The sequence below is a fragment of the Filicampus tigris genome, chromosome 5, assembly GCF_054856515.1.
Source record: "Filicampus tigris isolate MCC_2025a chromosome 5, RoL_Ftig_1.0, whole genome shotgun sequence".
In the NCBI taxonomy this organism is placed as follows: domain Eukaryota; kingdom Metazoa; phylum Chordata; class Actinopteri; order Syngnathiformes; family Syngnathidae; genus Filicampus; species Filicampus tigris.
In genome coordinates, this window is record NC_141221.1 from 9,507,521 (window position 1) to 9,530,854 (window position 23,334).

At 39.4% G+C, this 23,334-nt stretch overlaps 1 protein-coding gene across 2 annotated transcripts; it reads left to right on the top strand.

Moving 5' to 3' along the window:
* Positions 1-228: 228 nt before the first annotated feature.
* mlxip (MLX interacting protein) lies at positions 229-23,139 on the top strand. 2 transcript variants are annotated; one of them, XM_086030609.1, is made up of 17 exons: positions 229-825; positions 3,965-4,071; positions 5,348-5,433; positions 5,502-5,591; positions 5,665-5,706; positions 6,565-6,775; positions 7,961-8,044; positions 8,444-8,544; positions 9,396-9,876; positions 10,775-10,842; positions 11,553-11,664; positions 11,746-11,840; positions 13,626-13,730; positions 14,337-14,464; positions 15,500-15,623; positions 17,171-17,300; positions 20,059-23,139. In XM_086030609.1, the coding sequence occupies exons 1-17, from the start codon at positions 491-493 to the stop codon at positions 20,184-20,186; spliced, it is 2,427 nt and encodes an 808-aa protein (XP_085886735.1). In that variant the 5' UTR covers positions 229-490; the 3' UTR covers positions 20,187-23,139. The 2 variants fall into 2 exon arrangements, with proteins under 2 accessions (XP_085886735.1, XP_085886736.1); XM_086030610.1 differs by having other exon boundaries at positions 6,634-6,775.
* Positions 23,140-23,334: the final 195 nt, after the last annotated feature.

A 23,334-nucleotide genomic window follows, 5' to 3' on the forward strand; every position in this document is an offset into this window, starting at 1 on the left:
CGTGTTTAATTAAGTGTTCTATTTCTAGTCCCGACTCCCGAGTTAGGGGGCGAGTTGGGTACTCACACGACGCCTACCAGAAAAGGGTGGGGCTCTGACATGGACCAATCAGAAACCTTCTGACCCCGAGACACTTCCTGTTTCGAGTCTTTAGACGAACCCGCCTCTATCAGTGGTGTGAACCACTAAGAAAAGGCAAGACTAACACGGACCAATCACAAAACTTGTGACCACTCGAGTTGATGACGACATCCTGCCCGTCCCCCTTTGGAGAGGCAGTAGCGTTGGTGTCAGCTGGTCTGTAGTCAACTTGTACACAAAGTAGATTAAAAGGATTTTGGGGGCGACAAAGTGGGAGCGAATAAAATAAAATAAAATAACCGGACCGGGGGGGACACTTGTTGCACCTTGGCCAAGTCTCATGTCGGGGTTAGTGTAGTAATAATCCCTCCCGGGCTAGCTCTAGCTGCTTAGCCATTTGTTCGCGGTCATGGCTTCTAGGCAGGCGAGTTCTAGGCAGCGGGAGAGGAAACAACAGCGAGATGACGACGACGACGACGACGACTCGGACGCCGAGGAGACGAGCCCTAGCCGTAGCCCCAGCCCGAGCCCCAGCCGGGGCCCGCGTAGGTCGCAGATCATCCACAGCGGACACTTCATGGTATCTTCGCCGCACAGCGAGCACCCGCCGAAGAAAGGCTACGACTTCGACACCGTCAACAAACAGACCTGTCAGACTTACCATTTCGGCAAGGCCAGCACGTCTCACATCTCTATCGACGCCTCGCTCACCAAACTCTTTGAATGCATGACGCTGGCCTACAGGTACGGCACTGGTAGCAAGTAGCCAAGTATAAGTGAGTAATTGATTGGATTTTTCAAATACTCAAATGAATGTATCACTTGAGTATTTTCACCAAAACACTTTGCTCAACTGGTTACTTTTCCCTGGAGGTTGGAGTAAGTCACAAAGTGTTCCTTGCAGAATCACTACTTGTGAGTTACCTATTCACTGTTTATGTGCTCATGACAAAGCCTTTTGCTTTGATAAGTTGCAGTGTTATAACCCTCTTAAAGGGATGGTTGGGCCGGGGTGGCCATGTTTTCACTAACAAGTTCATTTTGTATATTTTTTCATCAGGAAAATGAAAAGAGTTGTCATTTTCTATTTTATCCATAAATTTGCAAGAAATTAGGAAATAAGACTTGAAAACCGCCTTCTTTTAATGAGAAAAATGGCCGCGCCCCCTACCGTTCTCTGTTTGGTCGGAGTCACTGGAGGGACAGATTACAAACTCTGCATTGGAAATAATTGTACTTTCATTGCTTATAACGTCCAAAAACTGTGATCAATTGGCACCAATATTTATGTGGACATCCCTACTAATGGTCACTTAAACATATAAAAAGGATTAACCTCTCCGTGGCTGATGTATAAGAGAATGAGGAAATGCGGAAGTGAGCAGAGCTACATAGATTTATGCTGGGACGAGCCGCACACTGCTTCTTTGCCAAAAAAAACCCCACAGCTTCTTTACTGATCACGGTTAGGACGAGCGAGGCATTTGACACCAGTCAGGATATTTACAGAGACTGAAGTGGCAATGAGTAGATGTGAACATTTATTTGGATGAAGAATGGCCCCAGTTTTTCAACCTAAAACACGCCCAAACGGTGTGTTCCAATGCGGCCACACTCGGCTGTGGAGTTGGATGCGCATGTTCAAAAGGTGCAAATGTAGACTTTAAATTTCATGTGCACATAACGAAAAAAGAGGATTCATCATTATCATCATTCATCACCTTTAATCTTTTTAACGAGGATGACAAAAACATTAAAAAAAGAAACCTACAAAATACATAGATTATCACCAGAATACTTTTTGGGAACGATTAATCTGTCAAAAGAATACCAATTGAAGCTTCCAGTAGCGATGGACACATTTCCTTTTTAATCCATGAAGTTGTCATCAAGTACTGCTTTGGGCATGTTGAGAGCCCCAAAAAGATGATTAATCGGATGAAAAAATACCGTACAGTTATAAAGCTGCTAGCAGCGATAAACATGGACACCCTTTTTCATCCTTAAAACCTTCGTCAGACAGTTTTTCTGACATTTTGAGCCCCTGCTCCACTCTCAAAAGACAATTTCTTGAGCGAAAGAAAAATAATTAAACCTGCCAACCTGTCCAATTGACGTTGACATACATATACCTGTGATGAACAAAAATGAATTTTGCTGGGGCGCATGATCGGTAAAAAGGAAGCCAAATAAATTTGACCTAATTGTTTATTATCAGAGCAGTGTTGAGTGTGGTGAGAGCCCCCGGGGGTGTTCACTGGCATCTCCATGTGACTTCATTTCTTATGGACCACTTCTTTCAGACATGTTGCATTGACACAAAAAAAAGCAGAAAAGAAGAGTGCTTTTCTTTCGTGTAAACAGGAACACATTTATTGAGATTTAAGTGAAAAACTGCGAGCAGTAAATTCTCTCCGAACAAAAAGATTCTTAATTAGGAGTATTGTATTCAATACAAACCTGTCCACCATTGTCGATGAAAAACTCCCATATTTGTTGCTTTTGCCGTCTTCTTTTTTTCTATCTGTCTGTTTAAGATATGGATGGAAGAAAGGAAGAATAAAATGCAAGTAATGAAGGAAGAAGCTCACAATACCGTTTGGGTCTCCGCCAGGCCGACACAAAAACGACCCTAAACCCGGACTTTAAACTCTAATTTGAAACCTTAACCCCTGTTTAACACCCTAATCTGCCTTGAAACTGTGATTTGAAACCTGTACTGTACCGAACAATTTCACAATCCACAACACCAGCCATGACGTCAGCTGTACTTTTATTGTTTACAGAGGCGACATGTGGCTGAAGTGCATGCGGGAATTTGTTATGCTTCTAATGACATTTTCACATACTTTTCCGCAGATCCCACTGTTTTGAATTTTGCTTCCTAAAAACGGGGAAAGAAAATATGAGTGGTTAGTGTGTGAGTGTGTTGTATAAAAGTGACTTGTCAGACAGATAACAAGACGTTTCTATTTACGGATGACAGACGAGGATTCCCTCTGACTTTTGGAACTGGCTTGTACTCGCTGTCAGGACTAATAATAGAGCAGGGAACTACTACCAAGCAGGCACATTGTTATTGTTGGACTGTATTTAGTTGAACCATGCTCCACATATTTGTCAAACTATTTTTACTTTTTTTTTAATCCAATGTGAAAACAGGAAAATTGCCAGGAAAAAGGGGTATTGTAGGAAAGATGCTGGGAGGCAATTGGGGTTAAGATTAACTCTTTTTTTTTTTTTTTATTGATTTTGCAGTTAAAAAGAAAATTCAGATGAAAGAATAACCTTTTTGAGATCTTGAGCATGCTCACAAACATCACCGTACCCATATGTATTTTACCATTAAACCCTAGTGAAACTCAAAGTAATAGACTCCCCACTTTATATTGTATTATATATACTGGTATATATATTCCATAATCATCATTTTCAACTACAATTTTTTACAAAGCTTGTAACCAATATTTACATCAGTAAAATCTTGGAATTAATATGGAAAAAAATTAAAAGTATATTTTGATTCAAAGACTGTTGTAATAGCTTTTTGGGATCCTTGAACACGATTCTTTTCCAGCTTTTGATCCAACGTGAGACTCAAGGTTTTCTGCTGTTTTCCGGTGTCTATTTTATATACTATTTTGTTGTAATAATTTATTGCTTTCACTTGTTATATTATTGCTGTTTTGTTGTTGTTTCCTGTCTTATCTTTTATTGCCTACAAATTGGGCGTTCTTAATCGGCGGAGAGACGGACCGGTCCGTCAGAGAGATGGAATGCCCAGCTCTGGAAACCATAACCACGACGTTGCCATTGATGAAAATGTGTTTGACACCAGAATGTCAGCCAATTATATTAAAACTAAATGGTATTGTTTCCACAGCGGTAAACTGGTGTCCCCCAAATGGAAAAACTTCAAAGGTCTGAAGCTTCTCTGGAGAGACAAGATCCGCCTCAACAACGCCATCTGGAGGGCCTGGTACATGCAGTGTAAGACTTCAACACTCTCTACCAATAATAAAGTGGTACCTCGACTTAAGAGTGACGATGTGCTGATTTGTTGATATACAAGTCGACTCGCTTGACTGCTTTTAAACAGTCACCACCCCGTAATGTGTTGGCTTCGGTGGTGGAGGAAAGTGCTGGTCTGACCTGGCGTGGTGAGAACAACGTTTTTCTTATCGCAAAGAAATTTTGAACATGTTCAAAATCTGATGGTGACAAGAAATCCTGTCTGCGACCGTTAAAATTGTTAGCGAATGGCTGGCGAACGACTTTACAACTTTTTGCAACCTTGAACAAACCCTGATGAAAAGACAACATCCGATAGCTGCACAAACACTCACAGACCTTCTCCGCTCAGTGAGATATGACAAGAAGCTCGGTCATCCGGGAGGGGCTCAGAGTAGCGCCGTTGTTCCTCTGCATCGAGAAGAGCCAGATAAGGTTGCTCTGGCATCTGGTTAAGATGCCTTCTGGACACCTCCCTGTAGAAGTCTGCCTGGCATGTCCCAACGAGAGCTGTTCATGGGGATGAGACGCTCGAGAGACTGTTTCCCAGCTAGCCTGGAAATACTCTGGATTGGTGGACAAAGTAACTGTGGAGATTGAGGTCTGATTTTCCTTGCTTAAAGGAAATCAACCCAAACACATTTTGTTTTTTCAAGAATATGTTCCCGGCAGGCCCACTAGTTGAAACACGGCATTCTGATTAATATCACGACTCAGCTATAGAAAACAGGTCAGCCGTGATTGGTCATTACTTGAACTCTGAGTAGTTGTGATGTCATTTTCAGTCGACAGAAGTGACAAAATGGCCGCCCCCTGAGATAGCTAAAAAGGGGTGGACTTTGCTGCTTAACTCATATGCCACAAATGCCATATTTATCAGAATACCTTGTTTCAACTAGTGGGCCTGCATTGAATATACTCTTGAAAAAAAATGTTTGGGTTGACTTCTCTTTAAGCTCCCATGACCCAACTCCGGATAAGCGTAAGACAATTGATGCATGAATGGATGGATGGACTACAGCATCTTGCTGAGCAGTTATGACCATCTTCTTAAAAAACATGTTTCAAACATGTGTTTTTGGTTAGGCTGAAATGGATTGTCATTTTCATTCACTTCAGTGGGGAAATATGAGTTGACATTCTAGTGTTTTGATTTGCGAGTGGCCACGGAGCAAATCAAGCGCATAATTCAAGGGACCACCACTGTACACTGGTTTTGAATGTTTGGCTAACGTTGACTTTGTGTTACCCGTAGATGTGGAGAGAAGACAAAATCCCGTTTGTCATTTTGTGACCCCTCTGGATGGAAACATAGACCTGGAAGCGCATCGTACTTCAGAGGTGAATGTTTAAAAATAGTATTAAATCGAATTACTTCATATAATGAAGTCATGTCTTGTGACTCTCAGATGATCACCACAGAGGGCAAATGCTGGAAGAGAAGAATAGAAATTGTCATCAGAGAGTATCACAAGTGGAGGACTTACTTCAAGAAAAGAGTTGAGTTTGGGTTCTGTTTACTTTTTTGGATTGGTCACACAGCCCCATTCATCTTACTGCCTGTCCCTTCAGTTGCAGAAGCACAAGGATGACGACCTGTCAAGTTTGCTTAAGGTATGCAGAATTTGCAAGGGGAAAAAAAAGCAATCACGCACGCAGCTTGTCAATGCACCAAAATATTTTTAACACCTTTTTTTTTTTTTACTTTTGATTACTTTTTCAGTAAGGAAAATAATTTTGTTGTCACTTGGTATGTAGTAGATAAAAAAAGTACACACCCCTGTTCACCTAGGTTTTTGCAAAGCAAAAAGAATGAGACAGAGTAATTTCAAAACTTTTTCCACTTTTATTGTGACTAATAATTTTTCAATTGAAAAAAAATGAAATATTTTTATGAGGAGAGGTTAAAGGTTAACTCGTTTATGGCTTGGATTTTTTTTGTTTTTATCACAAAAAATGACATTTGAACAGGGGTGTGTATACTTTTTTTAAAATAACATTTTACATCAATTATGAAAGCGTGTTTTATAACAATGAAAACAAAAGATTTTGTTTCCAATTAAGGTTTCAAGCCAAGGTTAGCATTTCAAATTTGACTTTGAAGCCAGTCTTAGGCTTTCAAACACATTTCTAATTATTGTTAGTTAGGTTTTCAAACAAGGGTTTCAAGGCAGGGTTAGGATTTCAAGTTGGAGTTTAGCACAGCGTTATGCTTACCTCAGGGTTAGGGCTTCAAACAAGGATTAGGTTTTCAGATCACGGTTAGGATTTCGCGTAGGTTTGAAGACAGGGTTTTATTTTCAAGATTCAAGCTAGAGGTGGCTTTCAATCAATAAATTTAGAAATCAAAGTAGTCTGCTTTGTGTGTTGTTTGTGTGTGCGTATAATTGTCTACCCAACATGTTTGCTGTGCTGGATCCTGCATGCTCGTGTGATTAACTGGCTTGGTGCTTGCATTTGTAACACCTAAAGGGGCCCAAGGAGCAGTTAGCGCTGTTTGGGGAAGTCTCTCCAGACATGCTTCGTGCTTGCTTTTGTCAGGATGAAGAGAGCGAGGCCCCGGTCCCCATGGAGCTGGAGAGCCTCTTCGACATGGAGGTGCTGATGTCCGAGGTGTCCGACACGCTCTTCTCCACTTTGGTCTCGCACCAAACCACCGCCTGGCCCAACCCCAGGGAGAACGGTGAGTATGGCTGTAATTGCCAACTCGTTTTTGAACGTTTCTGTAAAACAAGAAGGGGGGAAAAAATATTTTATTCATTGCGGATTACCGTGACTTGGATGACTGAGACTCTCCGAAGACGTGAAGAAAAAACCAGAATTTTTAGCATGCACATTAGCACTTTTTGTATTCGTAGTTGGCTGTAGGTTAAAATTATTTAGGCAATTGTGCATTTAGGCTAACAGTATATATTTTTTTACTTTATTATTTCAGGTCTAGGTGAGTCTTAAAAAATAAGGGCTAGGCTTTCAAATTATGGTTTCAAGTGTTTCATGTCTAGTGTCATGTATAGTTTCAAATAATAAGGGGTTTAAACGTGGGTTTAAAGCTCTTCAGTTGTCAACTTACACGGGAGAGATGCTAACGGAAAAGGTTTGTTTAAAGATCATTAGCTGGCTAATTTACCATTCAAACACACTGTGGACACGCTTCAAACGCGCCACTAGTACTTACCCAGCTGCGTGTGCTTACTTCCATTGCGACCCCAGGGGTTGGTTTTGTCGTATTGTATAATTATTTGGGTCCAACAGACAAAAAGAGGTCTGCTAGCAAGTTAGTTATTTTCCACACTTCGCCTCCTTCACACTTCCCGGCCTTCAAAATAAAAGCACTCCAGGAAACCACTACACAGCAGGTTTGCTACGGCGCATTTCCAGAAGTAGGGAAGACGCCCGAAGAAGTGCAAGATGAACTCCACCTTAATGTGCCAGCATCATCCTTGAGTGCTGCGTGCAGCTTGACTATACTCGTGGAGTTGTTTTGAAACAGTTACATTCCAAATCGGGGGACGTCGCCTCAAAAAGACAGCAACAACAATGGATCTCGTGCTTGCTACAACCATAAAGGGGCCAAGATCACTAGACGATGCATTTAATTTTATTGCGAAAACGATCTAGAAGTTGGCGGCTAAGGGGGAAGGGTTTCATATTTCATATTTGGGTTTCAAACAGGGTAATGGTTCAAACCTGGTTTAAGGTTACTGATCACTTGAATCAGGTTTGTTAGGAGGGAAACATCTAAAAGAGGCTGGATAGGGACTCTCTCGCACCGGAGTTGGGCACCCCTGGGTTAGGGTTTGAAATGAGTTTGTCAAGTACTCCAATGTGTTGCCATGACGGTAAGAAAATGTTTGTTTACATTTCACAGCTCATGCGGTGAATGCAGACATGATCCAACCGGGTCTCATGCAGTTGCAGCCCAACTTGGACTTCTCTTTCGATCCACTACAAGGTAGTGGCCGAATGGGCACATATTGTCTGCCCTTGTCTCATTTTCAGGGGGGAAAAGCCTGCCTACCCATTGGTGTGCCAAAGAATCAAACCCAACAGAAGGATTAAAGTAGTGTAAAGAAAAATGCTCCATTGGAAAATGTGAAAAATGTGACTTGTTGTCTTGTGGCGTGGTGCTGTTTGTTGTAGGAATAAAATAGATTTGAGTCCTGCACAGTGCACACATCTCTTAAACACACACTAATTGTGCACACTTACAGGAATCACGCACTAGTGTTCCAGTAACTTCTCTAGACACTAGTTTCCTTAACCTAGTAACCCAGAGAGTAGATAATGATTTTTAAAGTTTTTTTTTTTTTTTTTTTACTAACCGCTTGCTAACATAGACTCTTGTTTCCAGACTTATTTCACAGCTTCCGTCCGCCCGTCCCCGTCTTCCTCCCCGTTTCCCCCACTGCACCATCAGTCACCCCCTTGCCCAGCAGCAGCTCTCCGTCGCAGGTAAACACGGAGCGCAGTGCCTTTAACACACCACCACCACAAGCAGCCAATGTAAGACTTTGGGACCCCCCTGCCCCATCTTCTTGCCTCGTTTTCTGTCCTTTACAAGTAGTGACACAAATCCACATAACATAGTAATCATACTAAACTGACTGATGGCACACGATCGGCTGCTCAGTCTGCATCATTTGAAATGTAGAGATGGAAATAAGCATCGTTGTTTTGAAAAGTCAAGATTATTGGTGCACTCGAACTTGACCGGGATTTACTTATGGCTGTGTTGTTACCTTTTAAGTAATACATATCTGAATACAAAGCAGCAGGTTACACATGGTGATAATATAATAATCACAGGGATATATTATTTATCCCTTGCGAAGAACAACTAATATTACTGCTGTACTGAGAGAGGAGCTGAGCCTCCATTCTATCTGTCTTATACTGCCCTCAGGTGGCGTGGACACCAGAATAATCAGCACAGTGTGCAATGTAGGCAAAAGTGTAACAAAAACATTTTAATTCCATTTAATTATGTCATTACATTTATTTATTGGTACAAGTATAATGTTAGAGAGTGCCATTTTTCTCATTAAAAGCCATTTTTTTGTTTTATTTTGGGAGGCTTGAATGGTTTTAATCCTATAATATTACATTAATCATGTATTGTAATGTGCGAGATGCCATTTATTATGATGATACGATCATATTAGGGTAAATGGGGGATAGGATTGCGGTGTGAAAAAAAATGTAATTTCAGTTCGTTTGAATGGATTTGAGCAAATTGAGTTGCAAGCTTGGTCACAAACAAACTCTCAAGTCAAGGTACCGCTGCACATGTGTTTTGTCACCAGGGCCAGTTATTGTCTACCATGCAGCTCACAGACAGACAACTCACATCTCCCTTGACCAGTGCAACCAGTGGGACCAGTGCCGGTACCATTGTGGACAACTACTTGACTCTTTATCCGGGGCAGGTGACACTCGGCAACCACGCTGCCGTCTCCTCCCAAAATCCCCTGGTGTCTCAGTGCCTCCCGGGGGCGGTGGCACCCATGGTCCCCTCCAACTTGGAACCCACAGCAGCCTTGGGCGAGACCACCATGACCTCGCCCTCTTCTGGGACGGCTGCCGATTCCGCGTGCACACATCCCCCGCCGCCTCCCCCGCGGTTGCCGTCCCTATTTCCGCCGCTAGCTGCCCCCAAACCTCAGCCGCCGCCTCACACCTTTGCCCGCCCTCGACACCTCCAGCCAGCCAAGGCCAACAAAAAAAGAGACTTGAAGAAGATTTCCCCAGCCAACCCAGTAGCCCCCCAGCAGCTCTTCATCACAGGTCTGGGTGCAAGGTTCACTATTTAAACCAGGGATTCTCAATCTTTTGGGTCCGCTGAGAAATTTTTGCGAGGATCCTTCATAATCCTACTTCCAATCAAATATAACAAGAATGTGCACCCCACCATAGGAATTATTTATTATTATTATATAATTATTATTTAAGAGAAAATCAACCCAAACATATTTATTCCAAGATAATGTTATATACAGGCTTATATATTGTGTTTGTGGAATAAGAGTTAATCCACCCATTTTTTTTGCCATCTGGGGGCGGCCATTTTTTCACTTTTGTCGACTGAAAATGGCATCACAGTTGTTAAGGGCTCAGGCAATGAACAATCACAGTTCACCTGTTTTCTGAAACTGAACCATGATTGGTCATTATCTGAGCCCTGAACAACTGTGATGCCATTTTCAGTCGACAGAAGTGACAAAATGGCTGCCCCCTGAGATGGCTAAAAACAGGTGCATTTTACTGCTTAACTCAGATTTCACAAACGCAATATTAATCAGAATGCCTCATTTTTGTGGGCCTGCATAGACCATATTCATGAAAAAAATATGTTGAGTTGACTTCCTCTTTAATGTTTCCACCAACTATTCATGACGTGTTTAAGAAGAAGCAACTTAACTGAATTCAATTTAATATTCATCCATCGTCCCTTGGTGACCTACACTGCTTCTGCTAACAACATGGCTTTGACCAAAAAAGCTAGTTTACAAAATCATAGTATTCAATTTAGTCATGTGTGTGAGCCACCGCTTACGACTTGTGGGCCCGCAGGGGTTCCCGGACCGAAGTTTGAGAAAAACTGTTTGAACGGCAGCTGTTTAGATAATGCTCTTGGTATACAAAAATATGAAGACAACTCAACTGCCATCCCTCACTCTCTCAGGAGTCATCCCAGCAATGAAAACTGATGTGACTTCATCTTCCGGTGTGCTGATCACTCATTGTGGTGTGGTACGTTTTCAGCATCGTCTCTTGACACTTTATTCAGTACATCTGTAAACAATACGTGGTGAAAATTGCTTGCTTTGGATTATATAGGCGTGCCTCAAGCTGAGTGGAACTCGGGCGGCCATTTTGTCATTTCTGTCGACTGAAAATGACATCACAACTGCTCAGGGAACAACCAATCACAGCTCGCCTGTTTTCTAAAGTTGAGCCCTGGGTAGTTATGATGTCATTTTCAGTCGACAGAAGTGACAAAATGGCCGCCCCCAAAGATGGCCAAAAACGAGTGGTTTAACTCTTATTCCACCAACGCGATATTTATCAGAATGCCTTGTTTCAACTAGTGGGCTTGCATAAAACATTCTAAAAAAACAATATGTTTTCTTTAAGTGCTTACAATCTGTACTTAAGTATGAATCAGATACTTGTGTAAAAATAAAATTACTGATGAAATTCCTGTAAAGTTTTGACTAAAATGTACTTTACTAAAATGAATGTCTAAGTTCAGTAATGGAGTAGGTAATACCCGTTTTGGTAAATTTGCGCATATTGAAAAAAAAAAAACTGCACACAAAATAGCTTCCTAATTATTTACTTATTTAACCAGCATCGTGCTCATACTGCGAAGAAGAAAAAAATAGTCACCGATTGTTGGTATTTGTGGGGAGTGTTGTACAGTATGTGTGTTTTATTTGTTGTCTTGTGGTGCACGTCAGGCTGGTGGATTCTCTGTCGTACCTCAAAGCCAGAAGTCTCCTCAGTGCATTGTCCCCTCAGAGCACTCGTTCTCCTCCAGCCATCGAAACCAGGAGGCCTCCTCTGGTGTCGGTGAGAATTTGTTGGGATTTGGTAATGCCTAATTACACAAAAGCACATTATTTCTTAGTGTTTTTTTTCTCCTCTCTTTAGTTCAAGGCCAGCCAGTATCAGGCCAAGCCTCCCCTTGTTCACTGGATCAAGTTTCAAGTCCACAGTCGCTGATCAGCAGCAGCACAACACCTCAGGTAGAACAACATAATTGCAGTCATTTTATAACTCCGCAAAGGTGGGATTTTGACGTACATTTTTATTTTCACATAGCACAGCCTCAATCATCATAATTAGATGACTCAACATAGATGAATCTTGATAAATCTCTGCCTCTCCTATCCACAAAAGCAAACCAGTGGGAAACAATATTTTTATATCATTTTTTTTTTATTTTTTTATATATATATATATATACACAAAAACGTTTTTCTTAGCATTTGGTTATTTTTAACTATTTGTCAGTGTAATAATTTATTTGAAAAATTCGGAGTATTTTTTTTAATATGATTCTTCTATTTTTCATCTGACATTTTTAGACTTTGCTGATATTTTTGTTGGAAGATTTTATTTCACCTATTTTTGTATTTTGTCCAGTGTTTTATTGACTTAATAATATGAATATTTTTGCCTTAAATGTCTTTTCTTCTAATGTTTTTCCCCAGTAATACTTTTTAATCTAATACATGTTTTTTGTTTTTTTTAGCATCTTGTGCCACTCCTGTTAGTTTTTTTTATTTTATGTAATATTTTTTCCTGATATTTTTCTGTTTTTTCCAGTAGTTTCTCTTTTTTAATTAATATCATACTTTTTTTCCTAGTGTGTTAGTATTTTTTTTTTTATATTTATATATTCTTTGGCAAATATTTTTGCATTATGCCACAATTCGTGTTACACTTTGAGCCTTATATTGCATTGGCCCTTTTTAGATTGCGAAAGTGTACCTCAAGTTTTGACTTGCACCACTCTTATCGTTGAATGTCTGGCAGTATTTTATCAACAGGAGCTTTCAATGTAACTCATAAAATACTGGTCTTACAACGAAAATTGCGTTCAGCATGTCAGAGCGGAAAAAGTCGGAAGGTGGTAAAATTGACACTTGTGTCCCGGTGTTGAAGAAATACTCTTACCGTATACTCTTATTGTGTAGTAAGCCGGGAAATTTTCTTGGTCATTCTGTGTCCCTCCCACTTTTATAGAACAGCGACTTGGGGGGGAACATGACAAATTGGCTTCTTTGTGTTATTGTTTCAACTTTCAATTATCATTTATTGTACCTTTGGATTTTTTCCAAGCATTTTAGTAAATATATTTTTGAATCTGTATAATTATAGATTGGTAGATTGCGTGTCAGGTGTTGAACTTGACACTCATGTCCCAGAATATTCTAGAATATTCTAACCGTACTCACTAAGACGGGAAAATGTCTTTGTTAACTTCCTCCACACATTCCATGTGCATGCATGCATGACACTTATATAGACCAGCGCCTTGAGTGGGAAACCCATGGTAAGAAAATGGCATTTTTTAGTATTAATACTGTTAATAATGTATTGAATTTCTCAGAGAGTGTTACTTTTTCCACCTCTCCATTCCACAACAGCCAACCACTAGAGAAAAACATTTTATATTTTTATATTTTGTGTGATAGTTCAATATTTTTCATTAACATTTTTGTGTTTTGTCTAATATTCCATTTTACTAATCTAATAATTGTGTTGTAATATTTCATGTATTTTCCCCCTGATTATTTGGTTATCATTATTTATTACTTATTTAGTTGATATTCTTGGTTTTTTTTCATTAACTTGTATTAGGTATGTCTAAAATCTTTGATTTAGGCCCCCCCCCATTATGTTCTTTTTTATTTGTGTACTTGCATAATATTTATTTGTATCGCTTGTCAGTAGCTCCGATGTAGAACAACGGCTTGCTGGGACGATAGCGTCTTTTAACGTCAGTGTGGCTTGTGTGTTTTCAGATTCCAAGGAGAGCGCACATTGCTGAGCAGAAAAGACGATCAAATATAAACCACTGCTTCAAAACGCTCGGCAGCCTGGTTCCCTCCCTCAACTCCCAAGCCAATGTGTGTACAATTGAAACCGCAAGTTTATATACACTGTTCAAAAAGGCACATGGGACTAAACTTGTCCTGTTTTATCAAAATTATTTATATTTGTTAAATGCCAGAATAATTTGAGGAATTTTTTTTTTGGACAATTTGTCATTACTTTCTTCAAAGTCAGAAGTGTACATACAGTTAAACTACTATACCTTTAAACAATTTGGAAAAACTCACATGATGATGATGGCATGTCTTAAAAAGCTTCTGTTTGGTGGAAAATGGCGGAAGCTTGAGAGCCTTAGAACACCATCCAAACAGTGCAACAATACCCTGTTGAAGTATCCTTGAGCAAGATGCTGAACCCCCAGTTGCTTCTGATGCTGCGTCATCAGTACGTAGATGAGGTACAGTGTGAAGCGCTTTGAGTACCAAAGGTAGAAAAGTGCTATACAAGTGACAGCCCATTTATCTTGTCTTATTTCATGCCAAACAGTGAGAAAAAAAAGTGCAAGTCCTTTTGTATAGTTCATGTAAACTTGTGGTTTCAACTGCACGTGGTCAGTGGTCACAATTCAATACCCCCCTAACCCCCCACCTATCATTCTAAATTCGTTGGTGTGTTCACAGATCAGTATTGCAGTCACAATGCAAAAGACGGTGGAACACATTGAGAAGCTCAAGCAGGAGAGGGAGCAAATGCAAGAAGAAATCAGGAAGTTGCAGGAAGAGATTACAAGCCTCAATACCTCCATTAAGTATGTTCATATTTGTCTTTTCTTAACCTAAAACCTCTTCTCTCTATATTGTAGTTTTTATAATGTATATATAGTTTTCAAATACTGGCATTTGTTTGTTTAGTACTTCAGGATTGAGAGGGAGAGAGAAATATTGATATCAATGGAAAATACATATTATAAAATGACCGATAGAAAAAAAAAATCAAGAGAACCCCAAACTGAAATGCACTCTGTGGGATATAGGCAGAGACTCCAGTACAGCGTTAGATTTTTGCTGTCATTACAAGCACGTAAGAGGAATTTTAAGCACAAAATTGTGTTTTAACCATGTGAGAATAATGCTCATCTGCTTTTGAAAGAATACAGATTTAATTTGCCTTTGGATATCCTAATATGGCTCAGATAAACAAACCCAACACAGTTGGATTACTGGTTTTCAATGTATAGTTTATATATTTGTCCACCAGATGGTGCTACATTTTCCCCATGCAATGTATGGATCAAAAGTTCAGTCCTTCAGGTTGCCTAATTACTGAAATGTGTCGTCGCTGATGTTAGATAATGGATGGATGTTGTCCTCACGACACATGGCTATGTGCAGCTAGACAGTCAGCAACTAAATAAATACATTTGTATGCGTGTGTGTGTATATAATAATATATATAATGTAAGTGTGTATATATATATGTATAATGTATGTGTGTGTATATATATATATATATATATATAATGTATAATTATGTATATATATATATATATATATATATGTATGTATGTATATTTGTTTTGTTTTTAAAGTAGTCATTTTTAAGGTTTATTTTTTGTTTCCTTTTTTTTTACATTCACATTTAGTTTGTATGTAGTTTTTAATTCTTTGTTTTGTTTTCTTTTTTGGGACAATTCTTTTTTTTTTTTCATTTCAGTTATCTAAACAATTTACTTTTTTTTTTCTTTTTTTTTAAATGGCAAGGTGACAATTTGTATTATTTATGGTTGGATATTTAAAGTGTCAACTCATTGAGGCACGTGCCTTTTGTGTTTTTCAACCGGCAGCCTGTGTCATGACCAGATGCCAGCCACGGGGGCACAAGTCACGCAGCGACGCTTTGACCACATGCAGCACAGGTTCACTGAGTACGTCAAGCTGCGTTCCCGGCAGGACTGGAAGTTCTGGATTGTATCCTCCTTCTGTCTGTCGTTTGTGTTTACGGTCTGAAAGCGTACCAGTCAGGTTCTATCAGTCCATAATTAAGCTGCTTCTTTGTGTGTGTGTGTGTGTGGGGAAATTTACTGCGGTAGGAAGGAATCCTTAGTTAAACCTCAGCACCTGGCTTGAGCGTAGGCCACCGCAGAATGTTGCAAAAGGTCGAGACGCTTTTTAAGACCCGCTTTGGCCTCTTGAATCAAGCGTCGCGTTGAAACCCTGTAAATTGAGGGGGATACATTCTAGACCAACCCACGATAAAAATGCACGATTTAGAGAGACCATATACATTTTTCTAGTTTTACCTGCTCTGCATTTTTAAAACCCATTTAAACTTATTAAAACACTTAAAAGTATTTCTTGGCACACATGCTCATCTTCATCAGAGAACATCGCTAAGGAAACAGAAGCTGATAACTTGCTTGTACAGTTCTCCAAATTCGAGGTATTGTTTGTTAATCCGATTGGAAGTTTACTTTAAAACCCAAACATGAAATAAAAACAATCGAGCATTCTGTAGTTAAATACCAAAATGTTAATTGAAGGGATAATTAATTTATTTAGCCATTTTCAGCAGCAAATAAATCTAATATTTTGCCTATTAGGGGTCGAACGGTTCACAAAATCCAAGGTTCGGTTGGATTCTCGGTTTTATGCTCACGGTTTTTAGTTTGGTTTGTTATGCGTTGACTTAAAACTGTTTTTTAAGGGTATTTAAACATTAAAGTGTATATTGACAGTATTATTTTTAATTAATATTATTATTATGTAAATTATTGTTTTTCTATCCATGCCGGTGGCGCATAATGGCTGGCATAACAAATAACTACTTGGATGGCAAAACGTTCAACTATACAAGCCGAAATTTCAGGAGAACACTTATCATTATTCTCCTTAGTAAAAGCAGAACTTATTAAATATGTGCGGTCTTACAATTACTATCCTTAATAAAAGCTCAAATTATCGATGAAGTCTTATATGATGCGCATTGAGGAAGATGTGTTATAATTCATATCTAATATGGATAGAGTAATGATTATGTGTGCTATTACTCTCTACCTGATGATAATTTAGTGTGAATGAGCTCAGATCACGTATGAATGCTAAACTTCGTCATCTCGTCATTCACGGGACATGGACACACACAGTTGTCGGCTTTTTGACTACAAACACCACCACACTGGATTTCAAATGAAATTAACAAGATGTGCTTTAATTGCTGACTTTCATCTTTAATTTGCTGGGATTTACGGTCCATCCAAATCAGGCATTGCCGTCGGAATCAAAACAGTTAGTCTGTATATTTATATGCCTCTCAGTCTTCTTGCGACGGGGGTCGCCTAGCCACAGGCTGGCATTGATTATCCTCGGATTAAACCGAGTTTCTGTGCGAAACAAAACACCTCAGTCATGAACGTTGCAATGTCCAGCCAGGTCTAATTGACAGAAGTCTTTTTAACGGGGGTTGATCGCATCACCGCACAATGCCGAACCGAGCCTTGACGTCGCGCGCCTCTCAGTTCAGCGTCATCATCAAGCCTCTCTTCGAATCCTTCAACAAGATGGTGTCGACCGCGAGCGAAACGGAGCTTTGCAAGACCACGCTGGAGTGGCTCGAACGTCACTGCTCCCTGGTTGCGCTCAGGCCCAGTGAGTAATCGAACACATACACACACTACAATATTTCTGTGCAAATATTGCCCACTGCATTCTTTAAGCTGGCCCACCAACCATTTACAAGAGTCCAGTCGTTTGTATATTTTGTTAAAGCAGCACTGGGCAAGAATTTGACCTTAATAAAAAATGTTCACAACTCTTTTGATGAAACATTGACTTACAAGTAGGTGAACGGGACTATTGTCATGCCCTGGGCGGGAGGTGGGTGATCTGTATCGTTTTGACTGGCGCTAAGCAACCTTGACGAGCGATGGGAGCAACCCTGGCGCACAAAAAAAAAAATACAAATGTCCTGAATTGCTTTACGGCATGCGCACTTCCTCCTTTCGCTATAAGGACGGAAGTCGATTCGGACATCTACGCGCTATTACTGGAGTCATGGCAGGAGACCCAAAACAAACCAAAAAACAAAAGTATTGCTTAAACAAAATTTGATGTATTACCTCATCGCTATTCATCTTTCGCACAGCCACTTGAAATAGAAATGTAATTCAGTCCAACTTGCAGGCCAGCGAGAGTTCAGGATTTCACCACTACAAGCGCGCGTGGGAAATGTGGTTGACTTTTTTCAAAACACTACCGCTTTTATCCACATAGCGCCGCCATAATCAACAAAAACTGGCATATGACACAGTGTTGCTTTAAATAATTAGATTGACGGATGGATTGATAAACAAATAAATATACTGACTTAGCTACAGGAGATACAATAGATAAAAAATCGATTATTCCATCGAATAATCGGCTAAAATTTCTTTTTGTATTAAAGTGTATCACAAAGCCATTTTCCCTCCCGATTACTATTAGCCAGATATTTTAGTTTACCTGGTATTGTTTTGTGACAAAGCAACTAAACAGCAATTAAGCAAAATCTTACGAAAGGAATTAATGTTGCACTCACCAATTTTTTTGAAGCGGAATCGGTTTCTGGTTCCGTCACCGTTTTCCAAAGTAAAAGCAGGTATATGAAAATGTCTCTAAACGATGAATCGCTGATCGAAGTCAATGTCAATCAATTTGCAATTTTATTAATAAATAAGAGGTGTTCATTCCTCCAATTAAAGACAATTCTTTGATGGGGTGTGATGCGATTCGAGGTCGTTAGTGGAATGGAGGGATTACAGTTTGATTCGATATGGATCGTCGCAGTTCGCGAGCGGACGATGCAGTAACTTTTATTATCATTTTGCATGAACTTGTCACTTTTGTAAATGTGGCCTGTCCTCCAAAAATATCTGTGGCCAATAAAATATTTTTTTTTTCATTTTTTTTTTTTTCAACATTTCATTTTCCGAAATAACTTGTATTATGATTGCATTCATTATAAAGATTCATATTTAAAATGAAGAAGGAATTATTTTTAGGCACAATTTACACAATCATTTTAAAAAAATCTTTAAACAACTATAATTAAATCAATTAGAGGTAACGCCATTCAGTTTGGCTAAAACATTGGCACATTGGCAGTGAACTAATAACATGTTTGCAACTTTTGACGCGTGAACTTCAGCATGTGCTCATAAGCCACAAATATGTTTTTGCGGTTACCACTTGTGCGACTCTACTTGAGAAAAGAGTGTGAGGAAAAACTGGAGGCGGTGCGACGTACCTGTAACTTCTCGGCAAAAAGACGTTTGGATCGACCAAGCTACTTGCTTTCACGATTGTAAATTGCTCAAACGTTGGCAAATGTTTATTTATCAGACATTGTGTTTGCATCGATGTTTTGACAAAAGTGCACTCATTTTCTCATTATCTGTAATGAAAAATATATGTCTGTGGAATCTGATAGAAGCTAATGCTGGTAAAACAAATTGATTCAAAGTTTTTGGGCCATTAAAAACGACGGGAAACGACAGTTTAAAAAAAAATAAATAAAAAAAGGCCGTCACAGTTGATGATGTGATGTTTTTGGCACCACGTCAAACTTGTTCAGTCAATTGAAATGGCACAACGCCAACAGAAATGAATGTCGGTTCCAAGTTTTTCTTTTTATGCCACGTGGCTTTTATTTTTTGTTGTTTTTTTTGTTTGTCTTTTTCTAGTTCTGATTATTTTAGGTTGGGCATGTGAGATTAGTCCCCCCCCCCCCCCCAAAAAAAAGATATTTATTTAGTTTTTCTTATGGGATTCTGTTTCATTTTTTTAGGCCAAGAATTTTGAGGTTGTAGTTTTATTATGGTATATTTTGGGAGGTGCAAACTTTTATATATTATTGTTTTAGTTTGTTTTTACTCATTCAGGCCCAACTTTTTTAAATTAGGCCCTTTATTTTTGATTTTTTTAAGATTTTGTAAGCCTGACATTTGAAACTCTTTTCGTGGTTTTGTGTGTGTGTTGCTTTTGTTGTTGTTGTTGTTTTTCCTTAGGTCAAATTATTTTTTGTTGTTTTTTTTGGCCAAATGTTTTTCAATTTCAAATTTTTTTTTCCCCATGTTTTTTATAGACCAAATCTTTTTAATTTGCCATGTGTTTTAACTTTTTTTTTTGGAGTTGAGTTTTTAGGCCAGAATTTTTAATTTGCTCATGTTTGTTTGGTGGGGAAGTTGTTTTTAAGAGTGCACAGGTGACAGGCCATTTTTACCAGCCCAGTTTTTTTTTGGGGGGGGGGGGTTGGGGGGGGTTGAAGGACAAAAAATCTTGTACAAAAAAGTACATATCACAGTGTTCATACATGTAGAATATTTGTATGTTGTAAGTGTACCTTTGTGTGTGTGTTTGTGTCTGTCAGTGGTCAGCAGCAGTCTTTGCCACTTGAGCACCAGCACGTCCATCCTCAGCGACCCATCACGCTTGCCCGAAGAAGCCATACAGGCCCTGAGGCACGCCGACGTGGAGCCTCGCTCTCAGGCCATCTGATGATGATCCTCTTCCTCCTCCTCCTCTTCATCATCGTGGAGGACTCGACTCGTCTTCCTGTTTTCAGACACCGAGGGCTCTGTTTTTGTGCCCAGCTCGAGCCTAGTGCAAAATGCTTTCTGACTGTGCTCATGGGTGGAGTTTTCTTAGTTTTTTGGCCTTTTCGTAGACTGGGCCACTTAGAAATGGGCGTTTGCGCTGTTGTGGCACTGAACATAGCCAGCAATCAAAGCAGCTCCCCTCATTCCCTTTAAATTGAGTACAGGAAAGGCACGTGGTCGACATGCGGCGGAAGCATAATGGACTCACTGGAGTCCCGTGCAGGAGATCGTCGTGCGCAAAGTGTGTTTATAAGGAACTGCAAGAAAATCTTCACGTGTGGAAGATTTGTAAATTGATACGAAGTCATTCAGTGAGTTGATTTCTACAATGATTCAGAGGGTTCAGTGTCGTATTTCCGAATTCATTAGGATGACATCCGCCTCATACAGGGGAGTGCAGACTACATCTACCTGCGCCTGGATTAAATCCACCACCATTGTGTAACACCAACTGGACCTGGTTTCACCTGCTCAAAATACTTGTTTACTTTCTATCACCAAATTTTCAGGTGCGCCGTGGACTTTAAATGGAAAACAACCCTGGTCGGCTAGAACTCTCAGCGAGGCGAAGCGCTGTCTGCCAAATTTCCAAACGCAGTAGACTTGCCCCCACAAAAATGCTCACCGAAAATAGGGCCCCGAGGCTTTCCGTTGTCATCGTTGACACGATGATTTTGTTTTTTAAAGATTTTCTATCATTTGAGTGAGAGACACAGACAGCAAGCACGTGAGTCACAACGAACAATGTTGAAAGCAGTTTGTACTTAAAAGGGAATTCTGGGGGGCAGTTTTTGTTTTCTCATAAAGCTCGACGCCAGAATGTAGCTTTCTCTCCCCCCCCCCCCCTCCTCCGTCCTTCACATTTTGCTTGCTCAGCCCTTTTCTGGTGAGCGACATAACCTATAGCCCTCATAGGGAGCTTCACAAAAGTGTCAATAAAACACATGGATTGTTCACCTGTGTCTTTAAATATGTACAGTACATACAGTGCCGTGAAAAGTATTTGACCTCTTGTCAAATTCTTACTTTTTTGTGTTGTTTCCTCACTTTAATATTTAAGTTCAACAATATAAATATCAGACAAGAGAAAAAGCAAGTAAATATAGAATGCAGTTTGTAAATGATTTTATTTACTAAGGGAAAAAAAACTTTAAAAAAAACCTTTAACGCTACCCGGCCTTAGGCGGAAAAAGTATTTGCCTCCTAAACCTAATAACTGGTTGGGCCACTCTCAGCAGCAACAAGTGGCAATGAGTCTTCACTAGAGATATTTTGGCCCACGTTTCCGTGCACAATTTTTTTCACTTTTAAAGGTTATGCCAGAGCAGTTCAATCAGAATCAAGTCTAGACTTAGACTGGGCCATTTTTTTCATACAGAAATTGTCGTGCTGCTGCTGTGTTTTTGATTTATTGTTGTGATGCAGAACCTAAATGTGCTTCAGCTCGAGGCTTGATCCTTACATTTGTTTGATGATCCTAAACAAAGTGAAAATAAGAATTTTAGAAGGAGGAAGATAAGTTTTCGTGGCACTGTATCTTTACTGTATGGATTATTTCTCACCTTTTTGCGTGTGTGTACAGTTTTTCTATCGATCAACATCATGTTCTTTGTTGGGGTCTCAGGGCAGCGCTTGGTGAGCGCATGAAACTATCACTTTTTTGTCTTCAACAAAGTGTTTTGGTCGCAAACATAACGCAGTGCCATGTTTTGTCCTCTGCCTTTTTGTGTAGTGAAAAAGTTGATCGTATTTTATCCTCAACCTGATCACAAGATGCGTTGCCATATTTCGTTTTCAACAAACATTTGGATGCCCAAACGCATCATAATGTTTGTTCGCATCAACCTTTTTGATCACAACGGATGGATTGTCATGTCTTGCCTTCTACAGACATTTTGATCACAAAGAACATGCATTGTCATGTGTTGTATTCAACATTTTTTTACTACAAAACAAAGCGATGTCATGTTTTTTTTAACAAAATGCATTGTTCTGTTTAACAAACTTTTTGATGACAAAATATTTTTTGTTTTACCCTCAAACTCTTTGATGACAAAATCAGTTTTATCTACAGCAAACCTTTGATGACAAAATGCATTGTCATGTTTTACTATCAACAAACTTTTTGATGACTGAATGCTTTTTGTTTTACCCTCATACTTTTTGTTGACAAAATCAGTTCTATCTACAGCAAACTTGATGACAAAATGCATTGTCATGTTTTACGATCAACAAACTTTTGAGCTTGAGTGCATTGTCCTGTTACTTATTACATATTTTAGCTATAAGAAATTTTGAAAAATGCGAAGTGCATTGTCATTTGCCCTGTAACAAACGTTTTGATGAAAAAAAAAATACATTGTGTTTTTATCAAACAAAACGTTTGATCACAAAATGCAGTCATGTTTTACCTTCAAATAGCTTTTTCCTGACAAAATGCATTTTTTTTTTCCTATGACCAAATTCATTGTCCATGTTTTCCTTCAACAAACTGACAAAATCCATTGTCGTCTATTGTCTTCAAGAACCTTTTTTATTGACAAAACAGTGCCTTATCATGTTTTTCATGGCAAAATGCCTCGTCATGTATTGTCAACCTTCCTGAAGGCAAAACAATACATTGTGCGACGAGACCTAACAAAAGTATGCAAGTGTCCTCAGGCTACATTTACTTTGTCGAATATGTTTAGCAGTGAATGGACTTGTTTTGTTTTTTTTTCCCCCATTGCTGTTCTTTGGGCGAAGCGGCTCCAAATGTGTTCTGCAATGCTGTGGTGTTTTTACACAATTAGTTTGTTAAACAATGACGTCATTTTCCATTGGAAAAATACAACTCATGTACACCCCCATCATTATTTACTGCGTGTGCGTTTTTTCCTCCATGTCAACTCCGTTCAAAATTATCTCTCAAACTTCCTGCATGTCTTCGTGCAAAGACATGCCAATAGTGATGTAGTACAATGAGAGTATGCTGAAAGCTTCTCTTTTTATTGCATCACAGTGAAGAAAAAATATGTCAGGAATGCTGAAATGGCAGATTTCATTCA

Excerpts from the sequence above, each read along its gene's own strand:
- mlxip (XM_086030609.1), top strand. The coding sequence starts at position 491 with ATGGCTTCTAGGCAGGCGAGTTCTAGGCAGCGGGAGAGGAAACAACAG. Across the intron at positions 826-3,964 it reads TGCATGACGCTGGCCTACAG|CGGTAAACTGGTGTCCCCCA; the intron begins GTACGGCACTGG and ends TTGTTTCCACAG. Across the intron at positions 8,045-8,443 it reads CTCTTTCGATCCACTACAAG|ACTTATTTCACAGCTTCCGT; the intron begins GTAGTGGCCGAA and ends TCTTGTTTCCAG.